The sequence below is a fragment of the Amblyomma americanum genome, chromosome 8, assembly GCF_052857255.1.
Source record: "Amblyomma americanum isolate KBUSLIRL-KWMA chromosome 8, ASM5285725v1, whole genome shotgun sequence".
Lineage (NCBI taxonomy): Eukaryota > Metazoa > Arthropoda > Arachnida > Ixodida > Ixodidae > Amblyomma > Amblyomma americanum.
The window spans coordinates 28,347,871-28,365,893 of record NC_135504.1 but is presented as its reverse complement, the minus strand read 5'-3'; the positions used below and the strand labels follow the sequence as shown (position 1 = coordinate 28,365,893).

At 48.9% G+C, this 18,023-nt stretch overlaps 1 protein-coding gene across 1 annotated transcript in view; it reads right to left on the bottom strand.

Annotated features, from left to right (window-relative positions):
* Positions 1-18,023, bottom strand: part of sdk (sidekick cell adhesion molecule) — a 70,342-nt gene that overhangs the window by 9,937 nt on the left and 42,382 nt on the right. The window contains exons 18-28 of the mRNA XM_077634288.1: positions 15,614-15,771; positions 14,409-14,685; positions 13,191-13,378; positions 10,747-11,026; positions 8,733-9,190; positions 7,550-7,727; positions 7,041-7,111; positions 5,296-5,536; positions 3,955-4,070; positions 2,090-2,270; positions 993-1,130 (exon numbers count right to left, since the gene is read on the bottom strand). Coding sequence (XP_077490414.1) covers positions 993-1,130; positions 2,090-2,270; positions 3,955-4,070; positions 5,296-5,536; positions 7,041-7,111; positions 7,550-7,727; positions 8,733-9,190; positions 10,747-11,026; positions 13,191-13,378; positions 14,409-14,685; positions 15,614-15,771 — 2,286 coding nt within the window. The remainder of the gene's footprint in view (positions 1-992; positions 1,131-2,089; positions 2,271-3,954; positions 4,071-5,295; positions 5,537-7,040; positions 7,112-7,549; positions 7,728-8,732; positions 9,191-10,746; positions 11,027-13,190; positions 13,379-14,408; positions 14,686-15,613; positions 15,772-18,023) is intronic.

The window sequence follows — 18,023 nt, the reverse complement described above, 5'->3', positions numbered from 1 at the left end:
CGCGCTGCTTCGGAGCATGCCACAACTGTCTCTCTCACTGAACCCTCCTCCCCCTTCACTTTCCTCCTCGCACTCTTCCCTCCTGCTCCTCATCGACTCTGCCGGTTACATCGGGGCCAGTGCTGATGCCGACACTCAACCCAGGAACGGGCGCCTAATAGATGTGCTCTAAAAGAGTACCAACCAGGAACCATAGATGCCGAAAACAGCCGCCGAAAAGAATTATACACCACTGTCCGCCACTTTATTTATTTATTAATTTATTTGTTTACTTATTTATTTCATCATACTGCAGGACTAGTGAAGGGCACAGTAGTGAACAGTAAAAAAAAAAGTACAAAGCAGAACATCAGCATATATGGCAAGTCAACAGACATGAACAGACACAGACAACGTTCAGAATTTTGGCAAATTCTGGTTCTTTAGCGACTAAACGCCCAAGTGCAAACATTCGAGAGGGCCGAACCTGGGGGGCATGTGAGAGCCGAAATGCAGCGTCAGTCTCCTGCCGCAGTGGTTTCTCTACAGTGCATAGGTGTAAAGGGGAGAAGCACCCGAAAGTAAACTACGCTAACATACGAGCTCGATGTTCCAGCAGGGACACAACATGAAGAGGAGAAACGTGGCTGCTGTTTTGCAGTGCCTAAGAGCTATGGAGCGAAGCACCTGCGAACAACGGCGCGCTTACATATCAGGGAGTCGGGTCTGGGGAAGGCAGCATGTAGAGCAAAGATGCTGAGACAGTAATTCACCACGGTGGCTTACCCGCAGTGCACTAATGTAAGGAGGCGAAGCTCCTCTACCCCCTTTCCCCGATAAAAATCAAACTTGTGTGGACAGAAGGCATCATGTGTCTTTTTTAATTCCTTGCACAGAAGCACACATCGGAGACTCACCCCCCCCCCCCCCCACATAAAAATCAAACTTGTGTGGACAGAAGGCATATGTGTTTTCTTTAATTCCTTGCACAGAAGCACACATTGGAGACTCACCCACATCCAGGTCAGCTGTCTCATAGTTGACCAAGTAGCCCGTGATGACACCATTGGGTTCCTTTGGAGGACTCCAACTGACATTCAGAGAATTCATCGTGATGTCCGTGAAGACCAATGGCCCAGGTGGCCCCGGTACTGCAGAGACACCGAGCGAAACGCAGTTCGGCAAACAATTGACTGCATAGTTCAACAGGCTTCCATGCAATTTCATTGCTTTGGTGCAATCAAACAGCTTGGCCTCTTGGAATCAAGGATGCATCAATTCAGTGCGGCAGACAAGGTGCTCGTTTCATTCCGCCATGAAATTTTGAATTCAAAGAATGAACTAATCGCACAGAACATGATGACAGACAGACTTGGAGCACAAATGGTATACTACCAAAAGGTGCAGAAGAGAGTCACCATGCATAACAAGAAGTTGGTGTAAGAGTCAGTCAAAATAACGTGCTTCTGTAATTTTCGTTCTCAGAGTAGGAGTCCTGTTGCTCTCAGTTGCCGCATCGCAACAGTCGCATTACTTAAAGCCCGATGTTCGATTAGTGCGCTGACGACCGAGTCACTACACTACGGTTAAAGAGACAAAAAATGACGACCACAAAAACAGAGCATGATTTTTCATTATTGGTCTCTCTAACAGTTGTGTCGTGTCCCTGTGGTAGCGCGCTAATCGAACACCATGTGCAACCAACTAGCCGCTACAGCCGCTTTACATGAATCGCATTCCCGAAGTTCACCTTCCCCGTATCACCCTCCATTCCTTGGTTGTGTAATCAGTGGTTACGTTACCAGCAGGCACTGGCCCGAGGGCAGGTTTCTTGGCATTTCTGGCTCAGCCTCGATGGCTGGACAGAGACAGTGGTGAGTGGCTTTTTGTCAGCCTGTGCCATCTGACCTCTGAGCACCCTTAAGCCCTGGCATGCGTGAACACATGTTCATAACCCTGCTGGTGGGGAGTCAAATGCTCCAGCACAGCCTATCCATGGAACTTCGCCAGCTGCCATTAAGTGTCAGTGCCAGCACAGGTCACATTTCTTTGTTCACACAAAAAAAGGCCCCCCTTCCCCAAGAGCTCGTCAAAGGAGCGTGCCACTCACAGTCGGCCTGGGTGCGGACCTGCAGTAGCTGAGACCGGGGACCATCGCCTGCAGGGTTGAAGGCCAGCAGCTGGACCGAGTAGTTGGTGAAACGCCGCAGGTCCGTGATGGTGTAAGCGGTGGGAGTCGCCGGTACCGCTTCCATCACTTCTTCTGCGTCGCCCTCGGCCTTGTAGAAGATCTACGACACACGAAGGAATGGTGACAGTCAACCCTGGACCCGCTAGTCTAAAAACATCTTGACCTTCTCCGTAAGAAGAAACTTATGAAGTACAGTAGAACCTCAATAATTCAAACTCAATTAATTTGAAATCCCAGATAAATAGAAGAATTTCTGTGTTTCCGAAATTTATAGAATAAATTTGACCAGACAATTCTAAGCGGTGGCATGCATCAGCCCCGGTTAATTCGAAAATCTTGGGTGCTGTACAGGAATACCCAATAACACTTTTAGCGCAAACCAGTAAAGCGATGGCCCCTTAGCCACGAGGCGGTGCTGCAGAGCGATGCCAATGCTTGGTACGCAAAGTGCTCCAGCCCCAGTACTCCCAGCTCAAAAACCAGTCTATGGTACAGCTAGCAGACCACCAAAGCATGTTCCTGCAGAAGAGAAGATGTTCTGCAACGTAGCCATGGATATTCAAAGAAACGTGCTCGCGGTGCTTTGTCAAGGCACGGCCAGACTGGAAGCAGTGGTGCATGCGCTTGTCATTCCTCTCAAGACCGGTCATGGTCAAGGCAGCTTCTAGCGGAGGTGCTGGCATCAACATACCTCCCATCCCATGAAATGAGCATTCCTGCTTCGTGCCTGCAGCGGGTCGACTGCACACGCCAGCCTTCGCAATTTCCTTGAGTTGTGTGCCGGTGCTGGAAGGTTAGGTTACCGGCATCCCGATTACTTTTAAGTACTGCCAAACATAAGTGAACCTTTCTTCCGAAAATGACCGCCCGAATTTGCAGGTGTCGAGCTATTCGTGGAGCCGACCTATTTGTCAGCTCCAAGATAGTTTCGGGAGAGCAGCAGATAGTATGTGCTCCGTGCCGGTGCCCATTCCCGGCAGGACGCATGAGGCTTCACGCATAAAAAAAGTTGTTAATTCATATGCAAATCGGTCCCAATAAAGAAAATTTGGCGCAGTTCCAGTGCAATGGGTGAATGGCAGAACCATGCGGACAAAAGCGAGGGAAACACAGAAGTGAGGGAAACGTGAAACAGTGCTTGACAGCGTCCGAAATGACATGCAGCTCGGGTCTGCTGGCTGGCTTATGCGCAGCAGATAGCCGCTATCGCCGCAGGCCGGCATGGAGCTCAGAAAAGCGAAACTGAAACTAAGCAGTCCAACTATCATCGGAGATGAGGCCGTCCATTTTTCATCACGCCTGCTGTTGTGTGCCTGCCAAGGCTGCACTGGCAACTCTACATCATGCAAAATCAGGTTTGAGTTGGGCTATTTCAACCATCACTTCATGTGCCGGTCATCCATGGATGTGACCTCCCTTTGGGACCTTGTTCAAATTAACCGGTACAAGACTCACTGCGTCCAGATCAGCACGGATCTGATGCCATAGGCCTATTTACACGGACGTTGGCCGGGACCGTGCCGGCAGTTCAAATTACCCGGATATCTGCACTAAGGAGGGCCGAGTTAATGAGTGTTCACTGTACTGTGCCAATCCAGCAAAATAACACAGGAAACGCAAATTCCAGAAAACTCTGCACTCCATGATATGCAAGTTTCTTTGCCGAGTACCTAGGCCTTCCAGCCATCATTTTACCAAAAGGCTAATGAGAGCAACTGGATGATAACCAAATAAGCACTTCAAGGGACGCAGCATCACCGCATGCAGCAATGTGGAGCTCTTGCCTTGTATCCAAGCAGTTCACCATTGCGTTCTGATTCAGGTGGTGGTTCCCAGGAAACAGTGATTTCAGTCGAGCTGGGAGACTCCAGGTGCACCTGCCGTGGGCTGCCAGTTGGGACTGCACGTGGGACGGAGGTAGTTCATGCACCGCACATGTGAAAACTAGGGCTGTGCGAGTATCGAAGTTTTGGTTACGAAGCAAATAAAAAAATTCTGAAAACTGACTTTTCTCAAACAGGTCCAATATGAATACAGACAGTTTATTGCTTTAAAAAATAGCATCTTATCACTTTAAAAAATAGCATCTTCGCAAAGCCCAGAGTCATGAATCTGGTGCCAGCTTCCAATGAGAAGAGGAGTTCATTCTCCAGGACAATGACGCCTGGAAATTTCAAGAGAACCCCCCCAAAGTGCAGGCATAATCTGAGCTGGAGTGGCGACGCCAGTGACCACTGCCCTTATTGCACAATCAATGCTATCATGTGACCAGTCCTCATGCAATGGTTTTTGATGGCTCAGTTTCTTTTATTGCTTCATTAGGCTCCTTTAGTTACAATAATTAACTGCTAAGTTTGCATAGTAAAATTTGCGGTGCAAAATACTGGTGGGAGCCTTAATTTTTGTAATGCACAAAGAGCACACTGAAATTTTCAGTAAAATTGACTTTTTAATATTTCAAACCTACAGGGGACTGAGAATATCAATTATTCCATTTCATTCATTTGTCCCTTAAGGTAGCAATTATGGCCTTTTCATTGTGCTGCACTGTCTTGACATGCTGCCAAGTTCGCCGGATGAACCATCCCCACCGGTGCCCTCAGCAAAACATAAACATGCTGTGCCGCTACTGGTACAACAGCAGACAATGTAAAGTACAAACACACTAGCGGAAACACGCGCGGCACGCCACAGGCGGCACAACCCCCGCCGCAAAAGGGACAGCCATACCAGCGGCGAGGAGTACACGGGAAAGCCCCGCTGCGCAAAGCCAAACCGGTTGCCAAGCCATGCCAAACCGGTTGAGGTCCGAGATTCTGGAGGGGCACGCGCGGCTCCACTGCCGCCACTGGAATGCAACTTTAGTAGGAGCCAAGAGGTGGCAGCACAGACACTCCCCACGTGACTAGCCGGGCATGACTTATTGCTCACCCTACTACGCGGCACACGGCACGCGGCAAGCCACTTGCCGCAAACCTGCCATGGCGGCGGGTTGATCTGCCAAGCAGCATATGGTTTGAGGAACCGCCGGCGTGCCGAGCACGTTTTTCCACCAGTGTGTCCATGCCTTAAAACCAAGGAAAGAGCTAAGAAGAGCTAACAATCTAAAACGAAAGTGATCTCACCAGCTTCACCCACGTAGACCGAGACGGGCCGAGTGGGTGGTCCGTCACCCTGGCTGTTGTAGGCGATGACGCGCACCTCGTAGATGCGGTCTCGTTGCAGCCCCTCCAGGGTGAGGGGCCCACCTTCGAGGCCCTCCAGGGACCGGGCACGGCAGTCCTGCGGGGGCGCACCCACGGGGCAGGCCTCCACGCGGTAGCCAGGGTGCCGCTGGTCTCCATTCCAGGCCTCGTCTGGAAGGCCCTGTTGCACAACGCAGGACGAGTGGATTACACCACCAGCGAGGCAACCCAGCTATATCGCCCTACAACGTGCCAGTCTCACAAAGCTTCAGTGAAACCAGAAAAAAAATTAGGCAAAGGTTTAACCCCGCTAAACCTAACTAGCCAAAGCGAAAAAGCTTGAAATTTAAGCCTGGTAAAGCTTGGCTAGACTTGGTTGCTGCTTGGTGGTAGTGACTGACGTTTAGCCAAGGTTTACCAGGCTTAACTTTAAATCTTTCGCTTTGGTTACTCTCTTAGTCTCTGTGCAGCAGCCTTCCAGGCGAGCTATGTCCCCTGGGTGATCGAATTCGGCCTGTCGACTTTGCAAGCTCTGAGACGCAGAAAGCTGACGAGGCGCCTCGACTGAATCATCCATGACGACTGCTGTCGTTAAATTGTCGAGAGCTGTTGCAATCCATTGGAACCAGCTGAGAGGCAGCGCAGGCTATCTAGACAGAGCGAGTGCACGGCTCCAGCATAGCTGCGGTTGAGTGTCGTCATTGTCACGTGACTAGGCAGAGGCGAGCGCTCGGCTTCAGCGGCGACGGCGGCTGAGTGACGTCACAGCTGTCACGTGGCTTCCCCTTGGTTCAAGGTCAAACTCATGCCCACGGCAAAGAAGCTATAGAGAAGAGTAGTAAAAGCATTTGCTGTTAAATAAAAATTACTGGCTAAACTAGGCTATGGCTTAGCTGAAACATTCGGAGAGAGCTATCATGCTCCCTCTTTTCTCTACATGACGGCGTCGCTCGAATCCCTCCCTTTACTTCTTTCCCTTGCGCTGGCTTCATGCCAGACTGCCCGGGCACGAAGGCAAGCCAAGCCAAGCTAGCTATAATGGACTTCAGTTACACGACGACTCAGAGTGGGGCCCCATTATCGGCTCTCGCTGTAAAACGAATGTATCCTGTACCGTAAATTTCAGCGACAGCAGACTAAGCAACTGCGTCAAAATGGATTCTTCCTGAATTGCTAGTCAAGTCCTCTGTTGCTCCTTCGACTTTAGCCGACGCCTGATGCCTCGTGGCCTCCACTTCAGTTGCAAGCGCCAGTGAATCTTTGAGCCTTCATTTTTGTCTAGGTTGCTGCAGCACACAGTACTGCAGAAGGCGGCTGCGGAAACTACCTTGACTCTGCTTTGGTTGCATGCACCGTGTCCAGCCTTTCGAATGCTATTGCGGGAATAACTGCCGCGATGAATGAATTACCACAACTTCCAAAGAACTGAAGCGCATGCATAAAAAGAGAGAGAAAGAGTCAAACATGGCAAAATTTTCCACTGTCAAGTTACTTTTTGGTTAATGCCACATCAGTGTTCTACCTGGCTGCTGACGAACCGAAACGATCCCATAAGCAATCTACGCCAGCTCTATGATGTTTTGTTTTTATCCCAATGACCAAGAAAAAGAGATCATGCGCAACAAGCCCCTCAAAGCCCCTGGTCTGACCAGCACCTGCTTTTCTGGGTTTAGAATATACATTACCTTCCAGACAACGGTGATTGATGTGGTGGTGTATGGCGTCACGACTACATTTGTTGGTGCCAATTCTGGAGCTGAAATAGGTAAAAAAAAGCAAATTAACAAACAAAATGCCATTCAATACCATGCTGAGCAAAGTTCAGCTGAAAGCAAGACAAGCACCTGCAATACTCTGTGCACTAAGACTAGCATTCAACTGCGAGTAGCTTTTTCATGAACAATCAAATGGACTGATAACTGACCAAGACGTGTCTTGCTTCAAAATGTAAGAATTGGGCTGTGTGATACATATCAAAAAAGGAGGATTTGTCATGTTAATTTGGCACTGAAAATCTCATAAAAAAAAACTTGGTCATGGGGTGCATCTCACCACATGACCACATCTTGGTAAAATATTAATGACTTGTTGTTACAGTCAAACCCCGCTACAACGAACACCGCACTGCTCTCTTTGTCGAGGCACAGGAGTTGAGGCTGAGGTTGTTGGCTATAGGCAGAGGAGACGGACTGACCTGCAGGCAGCGTCCAGGTCTCGTTAGATTCCTCGCTCCAGGGGCTGAAGCCGAGGTCATTGACAGCTCTCAGCCGGAACAGGTACCGGGTGGCCGGCTTCAGTCCAGACACAGTATACGTCGTGGCACTGGGGTCCAGCTTTTGGGGCAGCTCTCTCCAGGGTCCTGTGCTTTCAATCTACCATGCGCACAAAATTATTTTGTCAGCTAATTCCTCTATTCAAACTTTCACATTAGCACTAGTCAAGAGTTCAATGCAACAAATACAGCTATGCATGAGAGATGAGCAAAAAGAAGTAGCAAAAAAATGCAAGCCTGCTGAGGGGAGATCTGCAGGTATATTGATTGTCATAAAGGAATCTTATGATATATGAAAAAATGGTGTTCATATACAATTTCCAGTTCAATAATGCACTTGTCTAGAATTTCTCGGCATGCGATGGCAGCATTTGGGAGTGCCATTTTGTTAGCAGTGTCTTGCCTTTTTCAATGTGTTTTTGTGTACCCAAGTTTTTTTCAGAAGGGGGGAGGGGTGCAAGGTGGGTGTCACGGACACTTGGAGACACTCTTCAATCTGTGTTTACCGGGAGCTGGACTGGAAGCTTACCAGAACGATTTAAGGCGCCTCCTCATTCGTTCTGAGTTAGGCCACCACCATTGTTCATTGTACCCGAGACACAGCCTCATTTCTCTAATCACTCGTTCATAATAAGCGAGTGTTCGTTATAACTGCGGCCATTATAAGTGGGCTATTTGAATTCACTTCGCACGAAAAATTTTGCTTTTCACGCAGCTCTACAGCCTGCACATAGCGGCATTATGGTCACCAATTGCTCAGCGCACACCATGAATAGTGAACAGTGGCGTGCGGCCGGCTCCCCACCGACGTCCCGAGTGAGCATGGCCGTGTGGTACGACACACCAAAAGCAGTAATCAGAGGCACGCGGCCGGAAAATAATCCTATCAGCCAAAAACAGATCTGCATGGATGCATTTGACATGCTTCTGAGTACAAATTTTGTTTATTGTGGCTGACACAAATTTCAGATGATGCGAATATTTTTCACGACTTATGAGATTCGTTTCGTCAAGATTCTACTAAATTGGGGGGAGCTGCACACAGTTGCTTGTGGCAGCCTAATGAGCAAAGACTGCACTCCGTAAAAAAATGCAACTGCCTCACCTGCTGCAGCAGGTAGCAACGCAGGGGAGCGAACCCATCGCGGCCGGGCGTCCAGCTCAGCGTCACGTGCCTGGCCTGCACCTGCGACGGGCTCACCAGCGGCCGTGACGGTGCCTGTGGCTTCTCTCGACTTGCCGTTGTCAGCACCAGAGCCCGGGCCTCCATGCCCCACCCTTCCTGGGTGCGGGCGCTCACCGAGAATTCGTAGTACGAGTGCGGCTGAAGGTCGAAGGCCTTCAGGGTGCGGTCCATGGCTGACACCTCCCGAGACACCCGGCCACCATCGGCATCTGCTGCCAGCTCAGAGTCCTCAGTGGCAGCATCAGTGGAAGAACGGCGCCAAAAAGAAATCCGGTAGCCGAGAATTTCACCATTTGGCTCATGCGGAACATCCCATATGATGCGTGCTGTTGTGGTGGTCACGTCTGGGAAGGAGACGTTTGACGGCGGTCCGGGAACTAGAGAGCAGGCAAAAGGGAAAGCACAGTATTATGCACCACAGAGAAGTCCACAAGCACTGATGGAATGCAAACAATAACAAGATGCGACCTAAATATTATTCAAGCACTAGAATGAGCCAGTTGTAATAAGCCAAAAACATCATGAAGAGTTTGCAAGGAAACATTGCACAATTCCACTGAAAAAAAAATGTATGGACGATTACGATACTCAATAATGCAAAATCTGCGGGAAGCTGTTGAGGTATTTGAGCGATAGGCGATCGGTGCAAAGGCATGCGCAGAGGGGGAGCAAAGGGGGCGTGGCCCCCAATATACATACATGGAGAAAGGGGGTACAAATTTTTACGGTACTATTCCTTGGTATCAAGAAGACATAAATGGGCGTAAATACAGACTTTGGTTCCTCCTTATGAACAGATATGTGCACGCCCATGGCGATCGCAGATAACACACACTGGCAAATGGCAGCAGCATTTGGCCTCGGTTTCAGCGGCAGAGGAAGCATTTCACATCAGCTGCCACAGATGAAGCATGTCACAAGCACCGCTCTTCCCATACCCTCCTCCTTTGCTTTTTTCCTCGCACCAACCTCCTCTGTACCATATTGACGTAGGAACGCATTTAACAGCTACACTTTCGCCTCTTTTTGTCCTCAAGCTATGTCTGTCCGGTTTTCGTCCATACTAAGCTGCATTTCTAAGATCTGCATAAGCACACAATCTGCCGCTTAAACGAAGTTCAAAAAATCTCATTTCTTGTTTCTGTAAGTGTTAGTTCACAATATTGTTGATTTCAGCTGGGCCAACTACGCAGGGTTGTAAACTATCAGCCACAATAATGACATTGCGAAGGCAGACAATCACGGCATTTCAAAGGAAATTAAAACTTTGAATGCACCGAAATCTCACACTCATCACGTGCCATTTGAGTTTGTGTGGTGAAGCATCCTCCCACGTGCTGCTGCTCGTGAGAGGCTCCGCTGCTACCACGCTGCACCATGAAAGAACCAGCGGATAAACTTGTCATTTGGGAGCAGCCCTCCTCCAACGCTCCCAACAGTAGAGTGTTGACAGAGCCGTGAAAAATAGTCGCTGCTGCGCGTCAACAATAGGCGACCATTGCCCGGTCTTAATAAACCTATGCTGATATGAATGGTTTTATGGCAGTTTCCTTAAGGGCCATTCGAAAATTCAACTTCTTCTATGACTCGAAAGTTTCTTCCGGTCCTTTGAAGCCCAAGTTAACGAGCTTTTACTTTATTAGATTTCTTATCTTCAATGTTACTCAGCACAGCAGTACTTCCTCCTAGGCTGGTTGGTCCATGGCTTCCATTAAGAACAAACTGCACAAAGTTAAAAAACAAACACATGGAATGAGGCTGACGAGACATGTGCGAGCTTTAAATTTTGTGCATGTCACATCAGCCTTGTCCCACTGCTTGTCCTTCAAGTTGGAGAAATTTGCTCTTCACGATAACTTGGCGTGTTTGCTGCTAGGACTCTGCCGTCACGACGGCACCAGAACAAATGCGATCAGCTGGGAATGACTCTCACCGTCCTCGAAGGTGGTCACGGTGACAGGTGGTACGCTGAGGGCCCCGTCTCCCACACGTGTGTAGGCCAGCACCTGCACCGTGTACGTCGTGTACTTGCGCAGCTCCGTCAGGGTGGTTGTGAATGTGGCGTTGCTCTCAATGTGCTTGCGGGTGGGCGCCGATTCTCGAGCTGCCTGATACACCACCCGGTATCCCTCCAAGACACCGCTGCGGTGTGCCCTGGGCACGCTGCCCCATGACACCACCACAGTGGTCGACGAGGTGGCCTTCGCCGTCACCTGCGCGATACAACCCACAAGTGCTGACAATGTGGCCCACAACATTTCTCCTCGTACAGATGCTTTTCCACGGCCTTTTTCGATTACGCTTAGCAACCCCAAGATTCAAAGGAGCAGAAACATCACACTTTTCGGCACAGGATTGCGAGCAAAAGCTCTGAGCCCACCAAGACCCAACCCATTATGCAGCCGAGGCCACAAGCAAGAGAGTGCGATGAAAGGACACCACTGTGCGCATCACAGGAACCAAGGGGTGGCCACGTAGATGTGATGACCCAGCAGTATATGCAGAAGAAGCCGAGGCACAAGATAAAGGCGCAAGGAACAGCAGTGAGGCCAGCTAATCTTTCAGCGCCGCATTTACCCAATTCTAATGCACCCTTGATTTTAATGCACATCCGTTCTTCGTGGCCAGGAAAAAGAAAGTTCAGTGCCTTTGGTTGCACCTCGCATCAGATTGTAATGCTTTAATAAAGAAGTGAATCTTCTTAAAGAAGTGAATCTTCTTCTCCCTTCGAACAATTACCGTTAAATGCTACCGCTGCAATATGATAATGAAGTAAATGGCGGCACACTGCCTGACTACTTTTGCCACCTGGCCGGCAAAATCGCCACCACTCATCATCGCTGTCGAAAGCCTCCTTGGCCCAAAGCATTTCTTCTTCACTACCATCCATGACATTTGAAATTCTGCACTTCTTGAAGGCTTGTTGACCATGGGAGATGGGATTGTGCACCATTCATCCTTCACTCATCCCGAAATTCCTATGGTGAGGCACCGGAAACCGGCCCTCCTCCGGCCCCACTAAAACTCCTCCGAGTAGACTTGCTGGAGAAAGTTCGGTCTCTGCTTCCACCAGTCACGCGTGTAAGTTTCAGGAACACCAGACACATCTGGGGTGGCTCGATTGCCACTTTCCTCTGCGCACAATATCTCCTTTTTTTTGCAACTCAGCGTCATAGTGAACTCAGCGCATGTTCACAACCGACGGTTCCATATTGGCTCTAGTCCCCCTCCCCGCACGAGCAGACGAGCGACGAGGGGGTTGTGTCGCGTCAGCCGAACAGCCAAGCAGAGAACACTGCAGCTTCTGACAATAAGTTCTCTATACACATGCGCTCAATCTCGTTTGTTCCACCACCGCAGTCCTGTGTAGAGCACTGAACAAACATCTGGTCAGCGCTGCTGTGATACTACTAAAAGAGCTGTACATATGTGGTGCACATAAGCTGCGAGTGATGAAGACGACACATGTTTTCAGGCAATCATCACACCACCACTAACAATTGTTATGCAACTGGGCATTACTCAACTACGCATTGTGCAGTGCTAACTGCCATCAATTTCTTTTCTCTCTCCTCTGCCTGTGCACTCTTCACGGTCCTTTTGATGAATGTTGATGCCAGCAACATAGTACGAAAGCAAAAGCACAAAATGCAAGCATACTGCACTAACAACAGGTTACCGGAGTCACGGAGTGCAGCATTTTTGCCGCTTACAAGGAGCCTTGGCCTTACACTGGGTGACGAGGCACAATGCCTGGCTCTTACCTGCTTAGGCTGGGCATGAATATAAATGCCACTGCATCAAGACTGTCCCCTGAATGTCTTAATGCATCTCAGTGTGGCAGGGCGTCTCAGTATTTCACTGTAAAGCACTAAATGCAAAGCAAACAATGCCCAAGATTCTTGCCACCGCTGATGCCAGTGCTGCTAGATTGCTTCAAACAGCACAGCATATTTGGAAGTTATACACTCCTTTCTTCACTTTTTTTTTTTCACAGCAAAAGCTGTTACAGCTCTGGTTTAGCCTATAGCCCTGCCTTCTACCGTGGAATACAGCGCCAGCCATAAGACGATAATTATTTAGTGATTTAATGTTATATAACAATGCGCTAAGCCAACAAACTTAGCTGTACAACCTTCTAATTTTTTTTCCCCGCAACAGCGGTTCAGGGCACATTTCCCAGTTCTGTGTCGTCATTGCCGTAACATGGAGAAGGAATACAAAGTGCATGTAGGAAGGAGAGTTGCACATCAGTGCTTGCATTACTTTCACCACTGCGCACTGCTACATAGAAGGTGGCATTACACTGGCAAGCTTTTTTTCATAGCTTGGATGCCCTGCAACCTCCCCCCCCATACAGGAAGCCATGTGCTGTACCTGAGATGGACCTGCAGTGGGCGTTGATTCACGAGTACGCTCCGAGGAGATGGCACTGGCACTGCTGACACCCACATCGTTGAAGGCCACCATGAACACCTCGTAGGGTGTGAATGCATGCAGACTATCCAGCACCACACTGTTGGCATTGTGGTCCTCCACCACCGTCCACTTGAAGTCTGGCTCGTCTGCGCATGACAGCAGAACACAGCGATCAAGGTACAGCCTTCTGGGTCAGTACAAAGTAACAGGAATATTTCGTTTCTATTACACCCGTCTTCCTTTTTCACTGTTCCTAATTGGCGGAGATGACACCATGCCCCACATAATCACTAGGCTTCAAGACAATGATGCAACAAGGACAACGTGGGGAGTGGCGTTGCTTGAGCCAATCACGAAAAGACACCATCCCCAACAGGAAAAGAATCAAAACTGAACCGTCGCATTATGCTGGCCTTAGGGCCCCATCCCTGGTTTGCAAAGTGAACTGATACTGTTTCAATGCATACAGTACAGAGAAAGAAGTCACACGTTTCTTGAATTCTATCACACTGACATCACTGCTACCAACTCTAAAGGGCTCCAAGTAGCAGAGACATAAGCAAGCTGAAACAACAGCAAAGAGGCTCTCTAGTGCTTTTTCCCCTGCCCCCAAGCAGCTAGGCCGGCACGGCCCTCGTAGCCTACACAGGCAATTAAAGGTCCCTGCTCAACTTGAGACAGATGAAGGCAATACTTCACTCCCACGCCACCAGGTGAAGCACCTGCCCTCTCATAGATACCACTCATCCTCCTTTCTCTCCGGTCCTCTCTTTCATCGCTAGTGGCAAAGGTCCTTCCCAAGAACTAAGCATCAACAGCCTTCTCATCTTCTGCAGCTTCAACCCATGCTGGGTTAAGTTACGAGTAGGTAATGCTAATGTTTTGAGCAACCACCAAGAAGTGAAATCAAGAAAATTTTTTCAGTTTTCTTTACTTTAAGATAGCATTGACGGCCTTGTGACCGTGCCATCGCATCTTTGCATGCTGTAAAGCCATCGCAGCTGGCGCACTCAGTAGAATATAAACCGCCATGCTTCTAGTGGCACGGCAACAACCTGGCGCACAGCCCCGTCAGTGGCGCCACGCCTGGCTTGCAGATGCCGGCACCATAGAACCAGGGTAAGAACTAATAAGAGCTAATGCTCTCAAAGGCGGCAGAGGTAAAGGAAAACCTACCTTTTGCCCGGTAAGAGACGTTGTAGCCCCGTGGAACACCGTACCAGTCCACTTGGGGCAGCGGAGTCCAGCGGACGCGCAGGGACTGGGCATTGACGGCCCGCACGGTGACGTTGCGCGGCGGGTGGGCAGGGGGCGCCTGGATGGTCTGGAACCACTGGGATGGCTCGCTTGGGGGGCTGGGCCCCACCACATTGGCCGCCACGAGCCGCAGCCGATACTCTGTGAAGGGCACCAGCGGGGACACGCGCAGCGTCCGGGCCTCGGGGGCGCTGGTCTGCACAGCACCCAAGGCCACCCAGTGTGCTCAACTGCACTCTACATGGGTATTGTTTTGTCAATGCTGTCTTATATTACAGTAGGACCCCGCTGTTACGTACTTCATAGGACCGCGGAAACAACAAAAAAAAAAACGCACCAGCCAGGAAACGCAGTGGCCAGGAAGCGCACACAGAAAAAAAAGTTGTGCAGAGTCATCCACTCCTGGCTCTGACATGCAAATAGCGCAGCTGCACTCTTTAAATCAACAGAGTCAAACATAGAAGCGGTTAAGGGATGTGCCACTGCCCCGGTAAGTGGGGCTTGTGAGGCCCAGGCTGCTCTTACCGGGCTCCCGTATGGTTTATTTCAGCACAGGTAGTTCTTCTTCGAGAGGCTGTCTCTCTCCCAAGCAATGAGCTAATGCTCAGTGCCACTGTGGGCAGGTGGCAACTGCACTGAATTTATCTGAATTATTTCAGTGCCACCTGCCATGGATGGGAAGGTTGCTGCACACCCAGGCCGCCATGGAAGGTGGGCGATCTGCTTTTTCATGACACGGACGGACGGACAACGGATTTTTTGTGCATGAGACCTCTGATGCTGTCGCATTAAAACGACAGCTGAATGTCCAAGGAGAATTACATGTTTGTCTTTTCAGCATTTATTTTCCCTAAAGGACTGAACGCTAACATGGCCAGAGCCCAGTTCATCTGCCCCCTTCACACATCTCGAGCACGGTTAGTCTTAGCTTCCAACCTTTTCCCAATCACTAGCATTTTTTTGCTCAACCACAGAGTTGGAGCATCTACTATGTGTCACATCTAGTTTCTTGTGCCGCTTCATCATCTCCATTGCACTCACTCTAGAGGTGAAAGTACTGGAGGGCAAGCCAAGATTTGTGCTTCAAAAGTGTCGTTAGCACACACAAAAATTGTAGCACGAACCTCATAGACGGGTATCCAGTGCTCTGAGCGCCGCGTCTGCGCCTCTACAGTCCACTGCGTGATGGAGGTGTTGCCATCAAAGCCTGGGGTGAACTGGAGCATCACCGAGAATGGCCCAATGTTGGACACAGCAAGGCGCCTGGGCGCACTGGGCAGTACTGAAAGTCGGGGGGGGGGTGTTGATATTAACTCAAGGTCAGTCAAGTCATCCACTTTGAAGAGAAAGTAGAGAACATCCAATGACAACTAGATCAATGTGAATACTGAATATCAAAGTTTGGGGAGCGAAATGTATTTGAATATTAGGAATTGAGTGTGAATCGAATGGAATGTTTTTTGAATACTGCCAAGTTAAATTACAATTGAAATCTTCTGCGAAACATGACCAGAAGAAAGCTAATTTATTAGAGGTGTGACAATATCAAATTTCTGGGTGCGAAATGAATACGAATATTTAAATCTGGTTGCAAATTTAATCAAGTATTTTTTAATAATTTTGAATACCAGTAGAGATAGTTCAAAATAAAGAAAAACACTTTTCTACAAAACACAGCTATGGAAAAAAAAAAGCACATATTGCAAACAAGTTTCGTCTTCGTTACAAAACTTGATATGCCTGTAAGGCCTACCAGACATTAAATAAGGAAAGCCAGGAATTGTTTAGTAGTAACAGCAATAAATTCTATTTTTCAGACTACTAGTACCTTGTTTACAATTCTTTGGATGACAACTGTTGTCAGTCAAAAAAGAAGTCTACTATCATAGTTTTACTTTATGATCACATAACAAAGGAGTTTACTGCATGCTAGCTGCCATGAAGCACTGTAAGGTGGCCAGATACTGGAGAAGTGAACTCAGTGTTTGATTAGCAGATGGGCAAGGCACTGCTGGCAACACACAACAAGACGGTTCGTGAAACAAACAGAACAGCAACATTTCAAGCTTCAATGCCAGGGGGAACATCCGGCAATGTTACATCCCAATTTTGACGCAAACGGTGAAACTATGTCCCCTTGGAGCCACGAGGCAGCGCCGAGAGCGATGCTGACACTTGATATGCAAAGCACCCTAGCCACAGTAATCACAGCTCGAAAGCCAGTCTATGGTATCATTTTCAGACCACCAAAACGAGCACCTGTGCTTGTGCCAAATGCGACCATTCGTGCTCCGTGGGCCTGCGACAAGTTTACTGCACGCAACGCCAGCCTGCGTTGTTTCTTTGAGTGGTGTGCCTTAAGATTAGAGGGTCATGTTGCCAGCATACCGGATTACTTTAAGTACCGTGGCATGTACTAAGTCAACCTTTCTTCAGAAAAACGACCATCCCAAATTGGGGTGTCGACCAACATGCAAAGATGACCTATTTGCGAAGTCTAAGGTAGCTTTAGACGAGCAGCGGATAGCACGCACCCGCTCCCACTCCTGGCAGGGCACATGGGTCTCCAGGCATCAAAAAAAGACATTAATTCGTATACAAATCGGTTCTGCTAAAGCAAATTACAATTGCGCACCATTTACCTAGCTCATTTGCACTGGCAGTCACTTTCTTTGACGAGTGGTAGTTAGTGCGGGAGAAAACTACCAATAATCTCCAAGGCCTGCTTCGCACAAGAATCCGAAACAGGACACGCTCGCAATTCGGTTTGCCACTAGTTCATCGGGCCGCACTGCGAATGTGCAAGACAGGATGGAAAGCCTTTTATTGCTTTTGATAACTATTGGCTGCTGTTCTTGTGATTATATTGTTACGCGTTTGTAGCCTCGAGTTTTGCAAGCCCCGCGTGCCATCCCACGAGCAACTACAAAACTACCGTATAAATGCGTGTAAGGGCCGCACTTTTTTCCCAGATTTCATGACCAATTTTCGGAGTGCGGCCCATACACGCAATGTGCGAAATCTTTTTTTTTTTTAAGCAAAAACACACTAATCAGGGAATGAGCGGAGTTTATTCTACATTCAATTTTCACTCGTGAAGTATTCAGACTCCAAGCTGGTGCTGTGCTCAGGTGCATGCTCATCGCACAAGAACTCGCGCAGCATGCCCGCTGTCAAAGCGTAGCCGTTGTTCCGCACTTCCATTACTTAACAGATCAGCTGTTCTTCCAGTTCGGGAAACTTGCACGGCTTGCCTCGGAAAGCGTGCTTTTTGCAGCTTGTGTTCAATGCATCCTTTTGGTTGCACTATCGTCGGATGCACTTCTCGAGAGGCCATGTCCTAGGCCCGTAGCTAATCACCACATGCACCCTGGGAATTCACTGCACTGGATTTCAAATGCAACTACTGGCACGAAACAAGTTCTTTCCAGTGGGTTGTACGGTCAGTACTCAATATCAGTTGGTGCTCCGTGAAAATTGCAGTGCAACCTCCGATGCGCAATGTTCTTGCCATCGCACTCTGCTCCATGAAGG